General features: G+C 40.6%; 1 protein-coding gene across 1 annotated transcript in view; it reads right to left on the bottom strand.

Moving 5' to 3' along the window:
* FBXW8 (F-box and WD repeat domain containing 8) overlaps window positions 1-18,807 on the bottom strand; it is a 144,371-nt gene that overhangs the window by 89,987 nt on the left and 35,577 nt on the right. Inside the window, exons 3-4 of the mRNA XM_006890494.1 lie at window positions 13,730-13,894; window positions 5,223-5,311 (exon numbers count right to left, since the gene is read on the bottom strand). Coding sequence (XP_006890556.1) covers window positions 5,223-5,311; window positions 13,730-13,894 — 254 coding nt within the window. The remainder of the gene's footprint in view (window positions 1-5,222; window positions 5,312-13,729; window positions 13,895-18,807) is intronic.

Here is an 18,807-nt window from a genome sequence, read left to right as displayed (position 1 = left end):
AGGGCTATCAACCTCTGAGCCCCAAATCCTTAACATGTAAACAGGGCTATCAACCTCTGAGCCCCAAATCCTTAACATGTAAACAGGGCTATCAAAGTCCTGTTTCATGGAATTGTGGGAAGCCATATAAGGAAAATCCACTATACTGTGAGAGGCAGTTAGTAAATAAAAGTTCAAGAAGGGATAACTACAATTATTTCAGGTGACGATGGAGATTATACCAAGTTGTACTGCTAACCTCAAAGCTACGAGTCTCTAGTGGTTCGAATCCACCAGTAGATCCACAGGAGAAAGACGGACGGTCTCCTCCAACTGTGATTCACAGCCATGGAAACCTGACGGCGGTCACCGGGAATCAGAACCAACTCCATGTCTATCAGTGAGTGAGTGACCAGTATTTTATTATTATTAATACTTTTTATGTGTGTACCATCAAACCAGATCTGACTGGTACAGGAGGCGATTGTTCCTCCTTCTTCAGCAGAGAATCTGGTGGATTTGAACCATGTACCTCTGGGATTGCAGTGCAGCTTCTTGCCACTAGGCCACCAGAGCTCACTGTGACCAGTATTTTTAAAGAACACTGGTGGCACAGTGGTAAAAAGCTCAGTTGCAAACGAAACGTTGACTACTAGAACCCACCAGCTGGGAAAGGAAGAGGCAGTCTGCTATGGTGAGTATTGCAGCCTTGGAAACTCTATGGGACAATCATACTCTCTATCTTATAGGATCATAATCAGTCGAAATCGACTTTATGGCAATAGGATGGGTTTGGGTACTCTAATTTCTGGGGGAAATGTGTGTCTGAGAAAGAGATAACTATGATATAAACACACATAGCCAGGAGAGACTGGTCCTTGGAGAAGGACAGCATGCTTGGAGGGACAGCGAGGGAGAGGAAGACCTCAGAGGAGATGAACTGATACAGAAACTGGGGCAATGGGAGTTGGTGTGTCAGAGTCAGTGAGACTGGTTCAGGACAGGGCAGGCTTTAGAGCTGCAGTATGGTCCCTATGGGCTGCAGGTGACTCAATGGCACATAATAACAACAATGGGGGGGAGTGTGTGTGTGTGAGAGAGCAGAGAGAAGTAACTATGCTGTAACATACAGCTACAAATGGTTCCCTGATGTTTATGTAGATTAACAATTCACTATGTCTGGTGGTCTACACCTTTCCTATTATTGACAAATCAATGTCCCTTGAGAAAAACAATTCAAGGACAGCAGTAAGAATAAAAAGCAACGTACAAAAACCACTCACTATTCATGCACTATAGCTTAAAAAACACTGTGGTTTGAAACTGACCAATGTTGTCCATAAATAAGGCAAAGAGCACAATACTCAGTAAGTCTTGAGGAGACTGTTAACCCCACGGGGATCACACAAGTCTCAGGAGACTGATAAAGGAGGCTAAGAGTATTAAAGGAGTTGGGCCCACCTCAATAGAGGTGAGTCAGCCAAAGACACAAGTGACAGCACTGTCGTTGCTGCTGGCCATCAAGTTGGAACTAACTCATGGCCAACCTTCCAGAGTGTTTTCAGAAGCTGTAAATGGGAAGAGACTGCCCATCTTTCTCCTGAAGAGCAGCTGGTGAGTTAAAACACCTGCCTTTGGACTAGCAGCCAACTCCCTACCCACTAGGCCATCAGCGCTCCCTCAGATGATTTCTTCTTCCTGGTTCATGTGGAAAGAAGTGTAAGGAAGAAGCAAGACTGGACAATTGTGAGGCTCATGGTGATAAGTTATTCTGGGAAGCAGAATCCCGGACTGTGGCTGACTGGGGCTGCAGGTAGCAGAGAATGGAAAGGACATGGGGCCTCCTTTTTGGGTGATGAAAATGTTTTGAAACTAGGTAAGAGTCATGATTGCATAACATTGTGAAGGTGTGAAATGCCACTGAATTATATGGTGTATATTGGTTAAAATCATGCAATGCCTAACAGCTAAATTCATGCTACATGGGCGTTACCACTGTAAAAACCAACAACTAGTCGAGGCCTAGGTAACAACAGAAGCCCAAACCAGAAATTGACACATGGAGAAAGGAAAAGGTAAGAAGAAGCCAAAGATTTTTGAAAAGTCTTTGCTGTTCATCAATTATATGAAATATATTTAATAGGTTTAAATACTGTATCACTTTAGCATTTGGATACTTAAAACAAGTCCCTGAACAGATGGTACTTAGGAAAAAACAAAAAGGGCAAAGAAGGAAAAAGAGAATAAAAAATGAGAAACACACGCTAAGGAGATAAAGAAATGGTGAGGGGTCTCTTTAAGAAGCTCCTTGGAGATACATAACTGTAGAAAGCCTGGTGAATACAACATTGATTGGGAATGAGGTAACCACAAACACCACTGTCTCAAATGAAAAGGGATTCAAGATCTGACCCAGAAAACAAGCATCGTAACCACCACATAAAATTTTAATGATAAACACAAAATGCTCTACATACCAGCAAGATTGAAGTAGCTGATGCTAGGCCATAAACGCAAGGTTCTCTTAGAAAGAAAAGCCGTGAGGAGCCTCTCTGACCCAGAGATCGAGTTTCATGATATCGATCCACAAAACCCTGCCATCGCTTTGCTTTATGCTGCCACAGTGACCACTGAGCAGACCTCGAGGGAACAGAGACAGGGAAAGAGGGCCTGGCAATGGGGTCCACATCAACAAAGCCTTAACTGCTTTTGAGGTGAGAGCCCCCTTCATTTCTGAGTCTTGCACTGTTCTTTTGGTCCAGGCTCAATATTCTAGACTCAAGTGCTCTTAAGCAGAGATTCCTTGACACTGGGACTCATGTAAATGCCATCTGGAGTTACCACAGACTCAGAATCACTAGGCAGGAAAGAACCCCACAGGTCATGCGCTCTCAGGCCGACACTTTTATCATTTTACCAGTGTTACTCTGGTAACTGTTGCTGTGGAGTGCTGTCCAGCTGATTCTGCTTTGCAGAGACCTCATGTGACCTTCCCATACAGGATCCAGGATAAACGTAGAAAAGATCCAAGTGGCCAGGGATTTCATTTAACTTGGATTCACAACCAATATCCATGGAACCAACAGTCAAGAAATCAAACTAGTTTTGCATCGGGTAAATCTGCAGGCAATGACTGCTTTCAAACACTAAAGAACAAGAGTATCAGTTTATTTTTTAGTGGCCTTTTCTCATCCTCTACTTTACTATAGGTTTACAAATCATGTACGTTTTCCATACAATCATTCATATATATTTTGTTTTATAATATTAATAACTCATACAACGTCTAACCAAGCCCTCAGGGAGCTCTGGTGGCCTAGTGGGTAAGGGGTTGTGCTGTCAACCCAAAGGCAGGCAATACAAATCCACCAGCTGTTCTGTAGTAGAAAAATGAGCAATCTCCCCTCCTGTGCGATGTAGAGTCTCTGAAATCTGCTGGAGGGTTAGCTAGGAATTGGTTCTGACTCAACAGCAATGAGTTGGGATGCATCAATCTCTTATTGGATATTGTCTTTCTAATGACTAATGATATTAGATCCAAATTAGGATATTTTCAGTTGTTTCATATACAAGTCAAAGTTGAGCAAAATCAAGTTAACTACTGATGTTTTTGAATTGTGATGATGGTGAAGAGATAGAAGTATGCTAGAGACTGTCAAAAGAACAAATTTGTCTTGAAAGAAGTGAGCCAGGGTGGGCCTTAGAAGCAAGCATTATGAGACTCATAACTTTGAGAACATCAGACTTGGAAAAGTGGAGGGTCGCCAAAAGAGAGGAAGCCCCTTAATGAAATGGATGAACATAACAGCTACAGCAAAGGGCTTGGACATAGCACCTAACAACAATGAAAATTCTTTTTTTAAAAAAATTTTTTTTTTATGAAAATTCTTAAAGGAGCAGACTGTCAGGTCTTTCTCAGACAGAGCCAGTGAGTGAATATGAATAGCAAACTCTTCCATTAGCAGCTAAGCACTTAACCAATATAAAACCAAGACTCCTTCACTGACAATAAGAGGGACAAAACACCAGATTTCTGTTGGCCTAGTTGTAAGGAGCTGCACTCCCAACCAAAGTGTGTATAGTTCAAATCATCAGCTTCTCCTTGGAATAAAGATGGGCAATCTCTTCCTACACAATTTACAGTCTCTGAAAACTCACTGGCGGGTAGGCTATGAGTCACTTCCAACTTGACAGCACATAATAACAATCTATCTGGTAATGATAATCCCAAGAAGTCATTAGCCTCTAAATTTTGGCCAGCAAATGGAAATTCAAGAAAAATGTTTCTCCTGGACATAACACGTTTAAAATAAACATTCCTTTTCATAGACCCCCACATACTACAAACTATAATCTGTCCGGAATCTCAACTCCAAGGCTGCTCCTTAAGGAATGCCTCCTAAGGCAAGATTCTTCTCTACAGAGTCTCCTGTTACCCCACATCTTAAGTCTAAGGCTGACTTTGTTACTACTGGTGGGAACTTCTCTTATGTGGCTCATTCCAAAACCAATCCTGACTCCAAAGCTTCAATATTCTGGTCTCTGTTTGTGGCAGTAAGTGTTTAACCTGAGACTGCAGTTCAAGATAACCTTTCTAATCTAAAAAAAAATTTATCTTCTCATTGTCCATTAGAGAAAGACACAAACACATCTCTATAGTAAAATATGAAGAATTCATAAAAGTGTTTTTTAGAACAGAAGCCAAAAGGATTTACAGAGACTAAAATCAAATTTCTTAGCCATGGAGACACATAAACCATCTATTTCAGGAGAACTCACACAGTAAATATGTGGTGGGAAAGGAAGACTGTGTGTGGCCACAGCCATTCCTCATAATAAAGGCTTCAAAACAGAAATAAGTACAGACCCACTTTGTGCCAACACTTATTATTCTTGCTTGACTTTTTTATGTCTTCATAAAATGCAAACTGCTTACCTTAATGAAAATCTAACATTACCTGCCTCAAGTGTGATTTAAACGGAAAGACATATTGAGATAAATGGATTAGAGATTTGCTCAGCACCACCTGCTGCTTGCTGCTATCTTCAGAGCCCTCCGATCTCAACTACAGGAGAAGAGAATCACAGAGCTTTTTTCCATCTCACACATATGGGCTGTGGCTGAGATAACTGCAAGTTCTAAAGGGAAGATAAGGTCACTGGCAGTCAGCAGGCCATGAAAAATGAAAGATCTTAGATGAAGGGTATTACATTTAAAAAAAAAAAGGTTTGTTTTTGCTTACCCAGCAATGACCACTCCATCATGAGAATGCACGTCACACAGAACTGCGTCGGGAATGTGCTCCAGCTCACTGACGGCACCTTTGCGATTCTGCAGAAGGACAGAGGGAGGTGCACGTTATACTGTTCGTGGGGCAGCCGGACAGAATGCATTCAGCTTCCAGCTATGTTTCACAGCGATCTTCAGTGCACAGGCTGCATTCAAAGTCTTTTCAGAATCAGAACAGAAGAAGACAACAACACATAGATGAAGTGGTAGAGCGTTTGTTAGTATCATGTTCATGAACGGCAGTGAACTCTGCGGGGGTGGGGGTGATGAGTGAGATGCAGCCCATCCGACAGACCGACAGACCGCAGGACACAGAAGACATGTGCACAACACACCAGCCTGACAAGAACCTCCTGAGAGTGGCAAGAACTGGACTCACCAGAGTTACAACAACTGCACAAAGACCCCTTGGTTTTATCTGCTTTTGTTTCTTTGTACTACAATGTGACAACATACCAACTGCTGATGCTGGTATTCTCAGATGTTCAATGCAGATGTTTATCTGTAATGTTTCAAAACTCCAGGGTCAAGTAAAGATCAGATCTGAGAAGATATTGACAATAAAGGGCAATTAATAATAAAAACCAAACACAACCCCAAGAAAGGTATTCAATTTCTCTCAGGACTGACTGACAACTAAGTAACAGGAATAAGACTGTGCTGGAAGTTAAAGACTACTTGAATATAAAGTGTAGAAATAAAGTTCAGAGAAGAAAAACTATGGAGTGCTATCTTAAACCTTTACAAGATCCATTAGAATAAAAGAGCTATATGTATAAAGATATACACACACAAGTTATGATCACAGAAAAGAGGACAAATTCTTTCTGATTGAGAGGTTTATTGTTTCCTGGGAAGAGTATTTAAAAGAAACCCAAAAAGTCGCTAATACTAGTTCTTCCTCCTCAGGTGGGAAATTAGATTATAGAAGGAAAAGGTAAAAAGGAGATGTCTTTTTCATTGTATAATCTCTTATGAATTTTCACCTAATATACTATGATACTTTTCATTGGTTCTCATTTTTCACTGATTCAAATATGCATGTGCATCAGCAGTCAACACAAGGGCAGGATCTGACTGGAACCAATCATTACTCGTATGTAAATTTAAACTGACGTTGAACAGAATTCAAACAAATCCATGTGAACTAAAATAGGACCCTGAGTCAATCTCCCCCGAATTTATAAATTACCTCAAGAACAGATTTCATGCAGTGAACACTAATGTCCAAAGACCAGACAAGTTGTGAAATGACATCAAGGACATCATCCATGCAGAAACCAAAAGGTAATTATAAACACAGAGAAGACAGAAAAGACCAAAATAGATGTCAGAAAGACTCTGAAAACTGCACTAGAACATGCAGAAGCCAAAACAAAGGAGAGAAACGTTAAAGCAAGATAACTAAACAAAGGATTTCAAAGGACAGCTCAAGAAGAACAAGCTCAATATTGCAAACAAAGGTGCAAAGAGCTGGAGTTAGAAAACAAAAAGTGAATAGTCTACGTGTTTCCTACTACCAAAGGGGCCCTTTAGAGTAGTGAGAGAAGATCTTCACCGTGAAACCCACAGCGTCCCTTTTCAGCAGGAAGTAGCTAAGAGAATACGCCATCCCCTTTTCCTTATGAATCAGGGTGAAGTCTCTCTCAGGGAGGAGTTATAGGGAATGGCAAAGGACACACTGACAAAGGAGATTAATCAGAACTGGCTTTGACAAGTACTGTGGCAATTGGACAATTAAAACAGACATTCGGAGGCAGGGGAAGAAGAACGAACTGGGGAGGAGGGTAGAAAGAACGGTGCAGCAATGAAGGAATGAAAACCCAAAATCCCTGTAAATGTTCATTAAAACTAATAAAATTTAATAATAAAAAGATAAAAAAAGAAAATAAAAAGTGAAGCACATACTCAGCATCATTCAAGCTGAAAGAACTAAAGAACAAATTCAAGCCTTGAGTTGTAACATTGAAGACAAAATCTTAAATGATGCAGGAAACCTCAAAAGATAGAAGAATTATGTCACTGTACTAAAAATAACTGGCCAGCTCTGAAACGTCTCAGGAAGTACTTTACGATCAAGAACTAATCAAAATGAAGGAAGAAGTTCAAGATATATGGAAAGCCCCAGGAGTTGAAGAAACACTGATCAACATGTTTCAACAAACAGAAGCAGCCCTGGACTAGCCTACACCAAGAAATATGGAAAACTTGCTTTAATCCTCAATTTCCAGGACTTGTTATTCCCATGTCAACTCTGATGATTTTTAACCAGGAGAGTTTTACCATATTGTCCCCAAAAAGGGAAAAAAGTTAAATTCCAGCAAATCACTTAATACTATCTTATAACAACAATACAACGACATCTTAGTTAATTTGACAGTTAACTCATTTTTTTTTAATTTTACTAGGAAAAACATGTTGGGGATACAAGGAGGTGAGGGTTGGGAGCAGAAGGGCGAGGATGGGCAGGGATGAAAATTGCAGGGATGCAGCTGCAGAGCTGCACAATTGGTTGGTGGGGAGAGCAGGTGAAGGAAATGAAAATGATCCAGTGGGGACCAGATGATACAGGGCAATGGTAAGCATGGTCCAATGGTGATTAAACAAACTGTCTTATTGACTTGTGGGTTTCTCATTTGGGAACTGGGCACAGACTCTCTGGCTTCTTCATGCTGAACAACGGCATAGATGTGAAAGGGGGAAAAGGAGCACACTTTATCACCTTACTGGTGGTCTTGGGTTAAAGCTGCTTGCCTTTAACTCATTCTTTAAATGTGAGTTTACTTGGCTTGCGTTGTACCTGAAACTCTCCTAACAACATTTCCACTAGGAGAATTTCGGATGGAGACCCTGGACACCACGCAGAAATCATTGCAGAAAATTATGTACCACCTTCCCATCAAAAGAGCACATTCAACACTGATGTGAAGCATGTAAACGCTATAAAAACTGTTGATTGATTTCCTGTAGATGGTGAAACACAGTCAGGTTTCATTTCCATGACTATATCAAAACTAAAGAGCAGACCGTGAAGAGAAATTATTAAAGTCTGCGTGCATATTTCTACGTCAAGATCTCCACCTGAAATCAGTGATGTCTCAGTTCTGAAAACAAATAGCTTGTTTGTTAAAAATTTCAAAATCATTTAAAAAAAAAAGTGGAAAACTGCTACCTGATCTTATTTGTTCCCATCTCCCCAATAAAAGTGACCCAACAGAGGGTAGAAATTATCGAATAGTATCATTATTATCACATGTAAGTAAAATCTTGCTGAATATTATTTTTTAAATGGCTGGAATAGCACACAGACAGGGTACCTTTCTAGAAATTCAAGCATGATTCAGTAGAGGCTATGGAATGAGAAATATCACTGCTGATGTCAGATGAATCTTGACTATATGCAGAAAATGCTAGAAAGATGTTTACTTGTGTTTTATTGATTATTCAAAATTATTTGACTACTTGGAGATCATAACAAATTATAGGTAACATTGGAAAAAATGGAAATCTCAAAACACTCAAGTTGTGCTCATTAGAAATTTATACATTATTAAGCAACTGGTCTAAACGGAACAAAGGAATGGTTTAAAATCAGAAATAGTGTGTGTCAGAGTTGTATCCTTTCTCCATACCTATTCAATCTATATGTGGTACAAATAATTTGAGATGCTGGACTACATGAAGCATGTGGCATCAGTAATGGAAGATGATTCATCAACAACCTGTGTTATAAACATGATACAACCTTGAAGAAGACTTGAAGCACTTACTGAAGAAAACCAGGAACTATAAATTTTAACAGGCAATAACATTATGAAGAAAAGACTGAAGCAACAATTTCACTTTATCTGGATCCATAACCAACACCTAAGGTAGCAGCAACCAAGAAATCAAGACTTGTAACTGCAGTCCAGGATCTCTTTATAGAGCAATGCTGTCAACTGAAAGACTAAGGTGTGCCTGATCAAAACCACTGTATTCTCAATTACTTTCTATACTCTCGGTATCTTTGAATTGTGGTGTTAGTTTAGAATACTGAAAACACTATGGACTGTCAAAAAAATAATCTATCATAGAGGATGTGCAACCATGGTGTTTCTTAGAAGCAAAGATAGTGAAATTTAATTTCACAATCTCAGAGCACACTGTCAGGGGTCACTAGTCGTTGGAAACAGATATATTGGGAAAGGCAGAGGGTGAGAGAAAGAGAGGAAGACTCAATAGATGAATTGACAGAGTGACCACAACAATGGGCCTGAGCAGAGTGGAGACTGAGGAAGGTGCAGGATAGGATACAGATACCACTGACAGTCCACAAGGTTGTTCTGAATCCTACTCAATTCGATAGTACTTAACAACCTAACAGTATAAATATAAAAATTATTTTATATAAATATTTTTAGGCATTAGGTAGGGTAGCAAGTGCTGGGCTCAGCTGCCCAAACCCACCAGCCACTCTGTAGAGAAAGATGTTAACAAGCTGCTTCTGCAAAGATTTCAGCCTGGAAACTCGATAGGGTACTTCTATCCTATAGGGTTGCTAGGAGTCAGAATTAATTCCTTAGCAGTAGGTTTATACAATTCTTCTTAAGATGAAAAGAAATCTTGTTGAAGATAAAGTTGTTACAAGTGGAAGATGGAGAAAAGAAAGAGAGTTCAAGTCAAAAAGCAAGGATGAATAAAGATATTCAAGAATACCAAGTAACCCATAATTTTCCCTTTGCAAGACTGGCACAGGACTACAAATAGTATGTGTGTAGGTGCCAAGCACAGTTATTAGCATACTAAATGTTCAATACATCTTAGCTGCTAGTATTATGATTACTGTATCATTATTTATTGTAACATAAGGAAGCCAAAAAAAAGTCTCACCATTGGACCAAGAGGTAACAACATGATACATGGAAAAAAGATTAAAGCTGTCAACAGTTTCATTTTACTTGGATCCACAATAACACATAGGAAAGTAGCAGTTAAGAAATCAAAAGAAGAAACTGGAGATACCTGCTGTCAAGGACCTCTTTAAAATTCTAAAGAGCAGGGATGTCGGTTTAAAGACTATAGTGTGTGTGGGGAAGAAGACTATGGTGCTCCTAATCCAATCCAGGCCATGGTATTTTCCTGTGGTAATTGCTTCCTATGCATCTAAAGGTTGGACAGTGAATAAGGATGACAGAAGAGGAATCAATGCCTTTGAACTGTGGTATTAGAGAAGAATACTGAACTGTCAAAAGAACATATAAATCTGCTTGAAGAAAGTACAACCAGAGTGTTTAGAGGCAAGGATGGTGAAATTTCATCTCACTTTGCCCATATTTTTAAGAAGAACCAGTCACTGGAGAGAGACAAAATGCTGGGAAAGAAAAAGAGAGGAAGACCCTCAACAAAATGGACTGATACAGTGACTACCCCAAAGAGCCAGAAAGAGATGGCACAAGATTAGGGCAAGGTTCAGATCTGTTGTTGATAGGGTCAAGTACAAGTTGTAGTCGACTTAATGACGTCTAACAGGAGGAAAAGGAGGAAGACATCTATTCCACTGAAAATCAACATTTATTAAGCAGCTGTGTCCCAGCACCACTGTGTATGATGATTTGATTATCTGCATCACGATCTTATTTAACCTGAGGGCCAAGTCTAAAGCAGATGGAGAAAATGAAACTTCCAAGTGGGGCTTTCCTGCTAGTAATGACATAAGGAGAGGTTAAGAATTTGAGGATCATCTGTGCGAGAGTCTCACTTAAAGTGACCAGAGCAGAACTTTCATGTGAGGGGAAGCCACTGAAAGAAAAGTGAACACCTAAGCTGGAAGCCTCTTTCCTAAGGCACTCACAATTTCTATCCTGTGGCTTCCGTATCCCTCAGGGACTCAATACCCACACTGGTATTCTAGCCCTAGAGTGATTCTACAGTATCAGAGGGGGAAAGTGTATGTAAACCATGTCTTGGCTGAATCTGAAATTCAAGTCCAGATGAGTTCAGGCATCAGTAGGTCATTCCTGGTGAGAAGGGTCTAGAAAATTCTGTGGTTCCTTCTAGAGTTTCTAGCGAGGAGATATCCACCAAATCACTTGCCCAACCCAATCTGAAGTGAGCAGCACTGCATCAACGGATCTGTGTGCAAAGCCATAGGAGCATCTATGGCCAATACTGAACTTAACCATGCTCAGTGGGAGATGTGTAAGGAGTACAGCGACCACGTTCATCCTCCCTACAAACCCGTGAACAGTGCTGCTTCTAGCCCTGCTATTCAGATGTGCAAACAGAGGCACACAAAGGTGGAGCAACCTGGCCCAACAATACTCTGTTCTTATAGGTCTTGCATTCTGAAATCACAGTATGAATCCCACTGCTATATTTAAGCAAAGAGTCATTAAAATGTTCACTTATGTAGTCCTCGTTATTAACAGTATTGGGAAACTGGGCCAAGATAAGACTTCAAATTGTTATCGTTGTTGTTGTTATGTGCCATCAAGTCACGTACAATTCATAGTGACCTGATGAACAAAAGATCTGAACCCTGTTCTATTCTGTGCCATCTTCATACTTTCTGACACACAAGAACCCGCTGCAGCAGTCACCATGTCAATCCACCTGGTTAAGGGTCTTCCTCCTCTTCACTGACCCTCCACCCTTCCCAGCATTATGTCCTCCTCCAAGGAATACCCCCCTCCTAGCAATATGCCAAAAGTACACTTCAAATAGAAGTTCTATATTCTGCACTTTGCAGTGTTAATCCAGTTCACTCCATCAACACCTTGGACTGAGCACCTACCAAACATATGGCTTTGTGCTTGTTAGAGGAAAACAAAAATAGGCATTTCGTTCACTTGTACATAACTTGTATCCTGTTAATCAGAGCCAAATTCTATCAGGTGGGTCTTTAAATATCTTCACTTCTGCTGCCTCCAAACCAAATGATGAGACTGACTGTGCCTGCCTCCCTCTCTTGTCTTATTCTCAAAGAGGAAATAAAAATTCACCTGCTATTTTCTCCATCTAAGTTAGGAGGGCAGGAGGACAATGACTATCTCTGACAGCTATACTCACAAAATCACCCTTAAACTACCACATAGTACTGGACTGAAAGGGTCCCACTCATGACAAACTGTCATGCTTAAACACCCACCTCTTTTCCATCCCTTGCCTTGGGTTAGAGTCTCTGCTTTCTGATCCCAGTTTGTCTGAATCAAGCAAATCTTCAGATCGTCATCCTTCCTCTACCTTGTGACTGTTACATTGGCCTAGGTAGGTCCCTAACAGATGCACTTATTAACCCACACTGACACTGTGGGGCTGGTATGTCTCTATTCAGTTGTGGTGTCTTAATGATCTAAGAAAGTTCTTAGAAAAATGGTCTGCAACAGGGAGCTATTTTGCTCTTGGGGGGGACACCTGGCAATGTGTGGAAACATTTCTGGGGACTACAACTCAAAGGAGAGGGAGAATGCTAGTGCCACCTGATGAGTGCAGGCCAGAGATGTTGCTCAAATTAAAACAAACAGCATAGCTACCCTACCCCCACCAACAAGGTAATCTGGCTCAAAATGTCTGTATGGCTGTGGCCAAGAAACCCAGAATTGGAGAAATTACTGTTCTTAGTTAGAAATTAGTCAAGTTGCCCAGATCAAGAATATCTGTCACTAATTGGGTTATCAGAGGATTAAGGACAGGCATGCTCATAGGCAATATGTCACCATCAGTAATGAGTATAAGCTTGTTAACCTCAAAGTCTATTAGGATTGACCTTTATAGGACAAGAATGAGAGGACTGTCCCATTCCTTCCAGAAAACCTAACACCCAGGTGGAAAAGAAACACTGCCACTATTCTGGTATCTTGTCATGCCTCAAACAGCTTTATGTAACACTGTTCTTGTCAGTTATTTCCTATAGAAACACTTCACTGTGCAGATCCCGAGTTGTGATCTAATATTTCTGTAGAGATTTTGAAGTGATAAATGTTATGGAAGCAAGCCAATAGGTTATGTGAGGGGAAGACAACAGTACTTAGAGACATTTAATAATCTTTCTCTTCTTACATTTACTGGAATGAACATGTTTCAACTCCTCTTTTTGAAGTAACTTGGTAATTGGCATTCTTTGTCCATCTAAGGGGTTGGAAAGTTAAAGAAAGGGGGCTGCACGAGAGAAAACGGGGCCTCAAAGATGCTAACCATCACAGGGCAATGGGCTGGCCACTCAATCTCCCCATTCCTCTCCTAGAAAATAAAAGGATGCTCTGAAATGGTGTGGTTAAAACAGGGCACATCTTCTACAGGAGAACAAAATGGGCATCAAATCGCCAACAGCTGAGGGGGATGTGTACCACGCTACCCAGCCTTCCCTTCTGGCAATTAAGCCCCGACTGCAATTCCAGGGCCTCAGTTTAATCCCCGGCTGGGACCCCCGTGCCCTTGCTGGCTCTTCTTCCACAGGTAATGATATTGGCCACTGCTTACCTTCCAGTTGGTTCTTAACATGTGTTCCTTGGCTCGGCACTCTTGGAAGACAAGCTTCCAGCAGGAATAATCAGAGATGCTGCTCTGGGGAAGGTGGCCTTCCTGCTGGCACAACCTGTACCACAGCACCTCATCTTCGGCAATCACCTTCCACGTCTTGCTCACCTAAAACAGCACAAGTGACACAAATGTCAAATTCTGCAATTAGAGGAGCCCCTTGCCATCCAAAAATCAATCAACACCTTTATTATTGCCCTGGGTTTATGGCAGTATAAAATGTCTCATTAACAAAACACTCTGAGGTGGAAAAAAATACAAGCAAATGTTTCCAGTTTTATCTTTCAAGATTTCAAAAGTGTTATACTACTATCTAATACTGCATTTTAGACGGCTTGATTAAATGATTATCTAACATATGAAAGACGAAAAAATACACACTTTATCACATCAATAGCTATACAATAATATGCAAATTTTCTGAACACGATTTCTTTACTTTTCACCAACAAGCATTTGGATTTTCATCTTACAGAATATTAGAGACTGATGGCCTATAAAATTAAAAAGATGCAACCAAATAATTGTAACTCGAGATTCTCTGGTCATGTTAGAAGCTCAAATTCTTATTGTAATCAAGAACTGAAATTCTAAGTAGAGATTTGTGTGTGTGTGTGTGTGTGTGTGTGTGTGTGTGTGTGTATTTTTCCCCAATAGAAAACCCAAGCTCTTAAGCAGGACTGTAAGATCTGATACAGAGAAATTAATGTTATGACTGAACTTAATGTCAAATCCCAACAATTTCCAGAGGAAATGGGCCGTTTTTAGCTCTTGGGGGTTTTTTCCCAACATAAAGGAGGTAGATGGATTTCATCACAGGATAATGTATGAAACTGGGCAGGATTAGCAGATCAACATTAAACTACAGTCTAATAATGCAGGATCAAATGCAAAAGGTTTGTTCCCAGTTTAAGGTTGCTACTTTGTCCAAATGAAGTAAGAGCAGGGACCAGCAATTTACAGTAACACATGTGCTGAAACACTCCTTCAAGGGCCACTCAAAACAGGAATCACATATGAGAGATCACAAGACAGAACAAACCAGAGCACACAGGACTGTGCCCAGGAGATGCTGAGAACACGAGTGGGCCTTGTGTTATGAAGCATCAGATGGTATCCCTTCTAGGAGGGCAGGGTACAGACTCCAAGAGTCTCCTCCCACATTAAATCACTGAGAATACTAACAAGAAATGGTCAATATCAACTTTTTTCCTAACTCTCTCAAAGTCTGCTATAACACTCCAGCAGCTTTTCCTTACGGGAAAAAAATTACCAATACAAAACACGCAAAAAAGGAAAATCTCAGTAAGAAGAGCAATATTACGTATCACTTGGCATTTTAACATTCTCTAATCCCATCTTCCTCTTCTTAGCTCCATAATAATTCTGAAAGCCAACAGCCTCCTAATTAGGGGAGCTCTGGTGGTGGAGTCTGCTGGGAGCCGCACTGCTAACCAAAAGGTGGTACCTCCCTGGCAGTTGGCATACACCAGCTGTTCAGCGGGTGGGCAAGAGAATGACAATCTTCTCTCATGTGATTTACAGCCTTGGAAAATCCACTGAAGGGGTCAGCTGAGTCGGTTCCAACTAGACCACAGTAAGTAACTGTGAAAACCAAGCAGACTAGCAATCACCAGAGGGGGCAGGTTCGCCCAGCTCCCAACAAACTGTCCCTGTTTCGCCTGCCTGGTAGCCTGTGGACAAGCTCCACTCTCAAGGTCAACGTGTATCTGACCTGAAACAGTGCTCCCTCCATTCACTCCCAGGTTATCTGAAGAAACAACCAGGACAATTGAGGAACATTGCGGGAGTCTGAGGTGACATGATCAGTTAGATTTAACAAGAGGTGGATCAAAAAGTTTACAAGAAAAAACTGGGAAAGAGGATTTCCACAGAGGACCTTGAAAAATCTGACCGAGTCAGATGGTCCTGTCAGTGCCGTTCTGCACATACATTAACAAGACCATATGTTCCCTCAGAGCACTGGCTTACTAGGGATGGGCAAACCAAAACTGGTTATCAAAAATGAGGATATTAAGACTCAGGCATGAAGTAGCTGCCTTATACACTTTCATGAGTAAGATGATTCTAAATGAGGGGGAAACCCACAATATACATGAACAAAAGGTAAATGAAATACCGTAAAAAATATAATGAACATGCATGAAACACCAATGCACATGAAAAAAAAATAATTTTTTTGATTCTTTTTATTATTATTAGTTGGTTTATTTTTCATTTCAATGAATATCTACAGAGATTTTGGAATTCCATTCATTCATTGTTGCACCCTTCTCCCCGCACAAACCCCTCCCACCACCTCCACCCCCGTTTGCTCCTCTCCTTGAAAAGCAAAAGAAAAACTCCCTCACTGGTACACAATCCCCCCGCACCTCCCCAAACCCCATCCCCTACCCCCAAATATAATCCACTTTGCAACCCTCATTGCATACTCCTACGATAAAAATAATGCCCTAAAATATAATTCTTTTAGACTATTCTCTCCCCCATAGACTTTAATGCCGTAAACATATTTCATCCAGTTTTTCTCAGTCTTACCCCCACCCCAATGCCAGCCTCATTCTACAACAGTGGCACCATATAGCATTTGTCCCTTTGTGACTGAGATACCTCACTCAGCATAATGTCCTCCAGGGTCACCCATTTTGAATAATATATGAGTTCCTTGTTTTTCAATGCAGCATAGTATTCCATTGTGCGAATATACCACAGCTTCTCTACCCATTCGTTTGTAGATGGGCATTTAGGTTGTTTCCAACTCCTTGCTATTGTAAACAAAGCCGCGATAAACATGGGTATACATATATCTACTTGGATGAATTGTTTCTTAGCTCTTTGGGGGTGGCATATCATCTCATTTTGGTAATTTTTTTTAAATTATTTTTTTTATGGTGAGACCATAATTTTAAAAAAATACCAAAATGAGATGATATGCCACCCCCAAAGAGCTAAGAAACAATTATGTCAGTTTAAAGATTTAAGGTGTACCTGATTCAAGCCATAGTCTTTTCAATTACTTGCTATGCAACTGAAAGTTGGACAAAGAGTAAGGATAACAGAAGAAAAATCAATGCCTTTGAGTGGTACTGGAGAAGGGTACTGAATATCCATGGAATGCCAAGAAAGCAAACAGATATGTCTTAGAGAAAGCGCAACCATCCTTAGAGGCGAGGATGGCGAACCTTAGTATCACATACTCTGGGCGTGTGGGAAAAGAAACCAGTCTTCGGAAAAAGCATCAGGCTTGGAAAGGAGAAGGGCCAGTGGAAGACAGGAAAGCACCTCAATGAGATGGACTGACAAAATGAACAGAACAATATGCTCAACTATATCACAGATGATGAGGATAGCACAGGAGAGGGCAAGGTTCCTAGGGTTGCCATGAGGCACCTAACAACAACAATGCAAGCTCAAGAAAAATCTGAAAAGGCCATTATCTTTCAACTCTGACCCTGAGCCTCTGCACAAGCAGGACGTGAAGGCTAAGGCAGAGCTAGGACCTGCCAGACCACTGACGTCACAGCCCACACAAAGACAGCCCCTCCGCAAAGGCTGGGCAACTGCCCGTACAAAGCATTTAAGGCCATTTCTGTTCACTCATTACTTGATGACTAAATTAACTGAACACTTCAGTAGGTGCTTTAACATGACCAAAGATATACACTATACATACCAGTCCAGAAAAGACAATAAACAGAGTACCAACAAAACAGAGGAAGGGGAGCAATCTGATTTCTTGAGTCACTCCATTATATTAGAAATAATTGTATGCAAACAAAATAGACCATTTAGATGAAAAGAACAAATTCCTAGAAAGGCTCAAAGTATCAAAACTGCCTCGGGGCAAGGGATACAGTATTGCAAAGGACATTTAACAAGTAAATAACAAGTAAAAAAGTGGAATTAGAAATCAAAAGTCCCACAAAGAAAAGCCCAAACCCAGATGGCTTCACTAGAGAATTCTACCAAATGTTTAAAGAACAATTCACACTAATCCTTTACAAACTGTTCCTAAAAATGTCAAAGAACTCATGAAGCTAGTATCACCCTAGTCGCAAAACCAGACGAAGACATCACAAAGAAAGGGAGGGGGGGGGACCAAAACTGATACAGACAGTACCTCTTATGAATACAGAAATAAAAATCTTCAGCAAAATAGCAGACAAAATCTAGTCTCTCTTTGTTTAAAAAAAATTATTTTGTATCCTGAAAGGGGGGATTTAGTCCAGGAAAATAACTTTGGTTTACCATACAAAACTCAATGTAATGTCGTTAGGTGCCACTGATAATAATACATCATATGAACAAAATAAAGGACAAAACCCACATGAAGTTCTCCTTTATGCAAAGTTAATTTACAAATTTTTAAAAAAATATTCAAACTGAAACTGCACATTACAAAAGAACTAACAGTAGTTTCTTTGCATGATGATTTTCCCAAGGAGACCTAATGTGATAGGACCACATATACATTTGATAACATTTTCAAGAGCCTATCTGCACGATCAGCTGCAGTATCAAGAAGCAGGGAGATGTAAAAGCAATCGGGTTACATTCATGGAAAGAACCCAAGATTCTTTAGCACTAACAGGTCTCCATTAACTAGCTGTGTTACTGTGAGAAAGTCACTAAGCTAGGTCCCTCTCTCCTCCTCTGTGGGATGGGAGGAGAGAGGAGCCAGGCTCTAAAATGTCCTCTACAGTACTAAAGTCTATCATGTTTCGAAGGACAGAGAGTCAGTGCAGGACAGGAAGACCCTGGATGAGCCAGATTGACAGAGTGTGGCAATGGGGGCAGATGTGTCAAAGACAATGAAATTGGCTCAAGAGAAGGCAGGGTTCAGAACTATTGTTCAGTTGTTATTGTTGTTATGTGCCATGGAGTCACTTGCGACTCATAGCGACCCTATGCAAAACAGCCCTAAACCCTGCTCTATCCTGTGCCAATCACACTGCCTCTGACACACTCATCCAAATTACCCCAGTCACTGAATCAATCCA

The sequence above is a fragment of the Elephantulus edwardii genome, unplaced genomic scaffold, assembly GCF_000299155.1.
Source record: "Elephantulus edwardii isolate Elephantulus edwardi_28Jun2011 unplaced genomic scaffold, EleEdw1.0 scaffold00089, whole genome shotgun sequence".
Classification (NCBI taxonomy): domain Eukaryota; kingdom Metazoa; phylum Chordata; class Mammalia; order Macroscelidea; family Macroscelididae; genus Elephantulus; species Elephantulus edwardii.
Note: the sequence above shows the minus strand (reverse complement) of the source record. Positions and strands in the feature narration are given on the sequence as shown.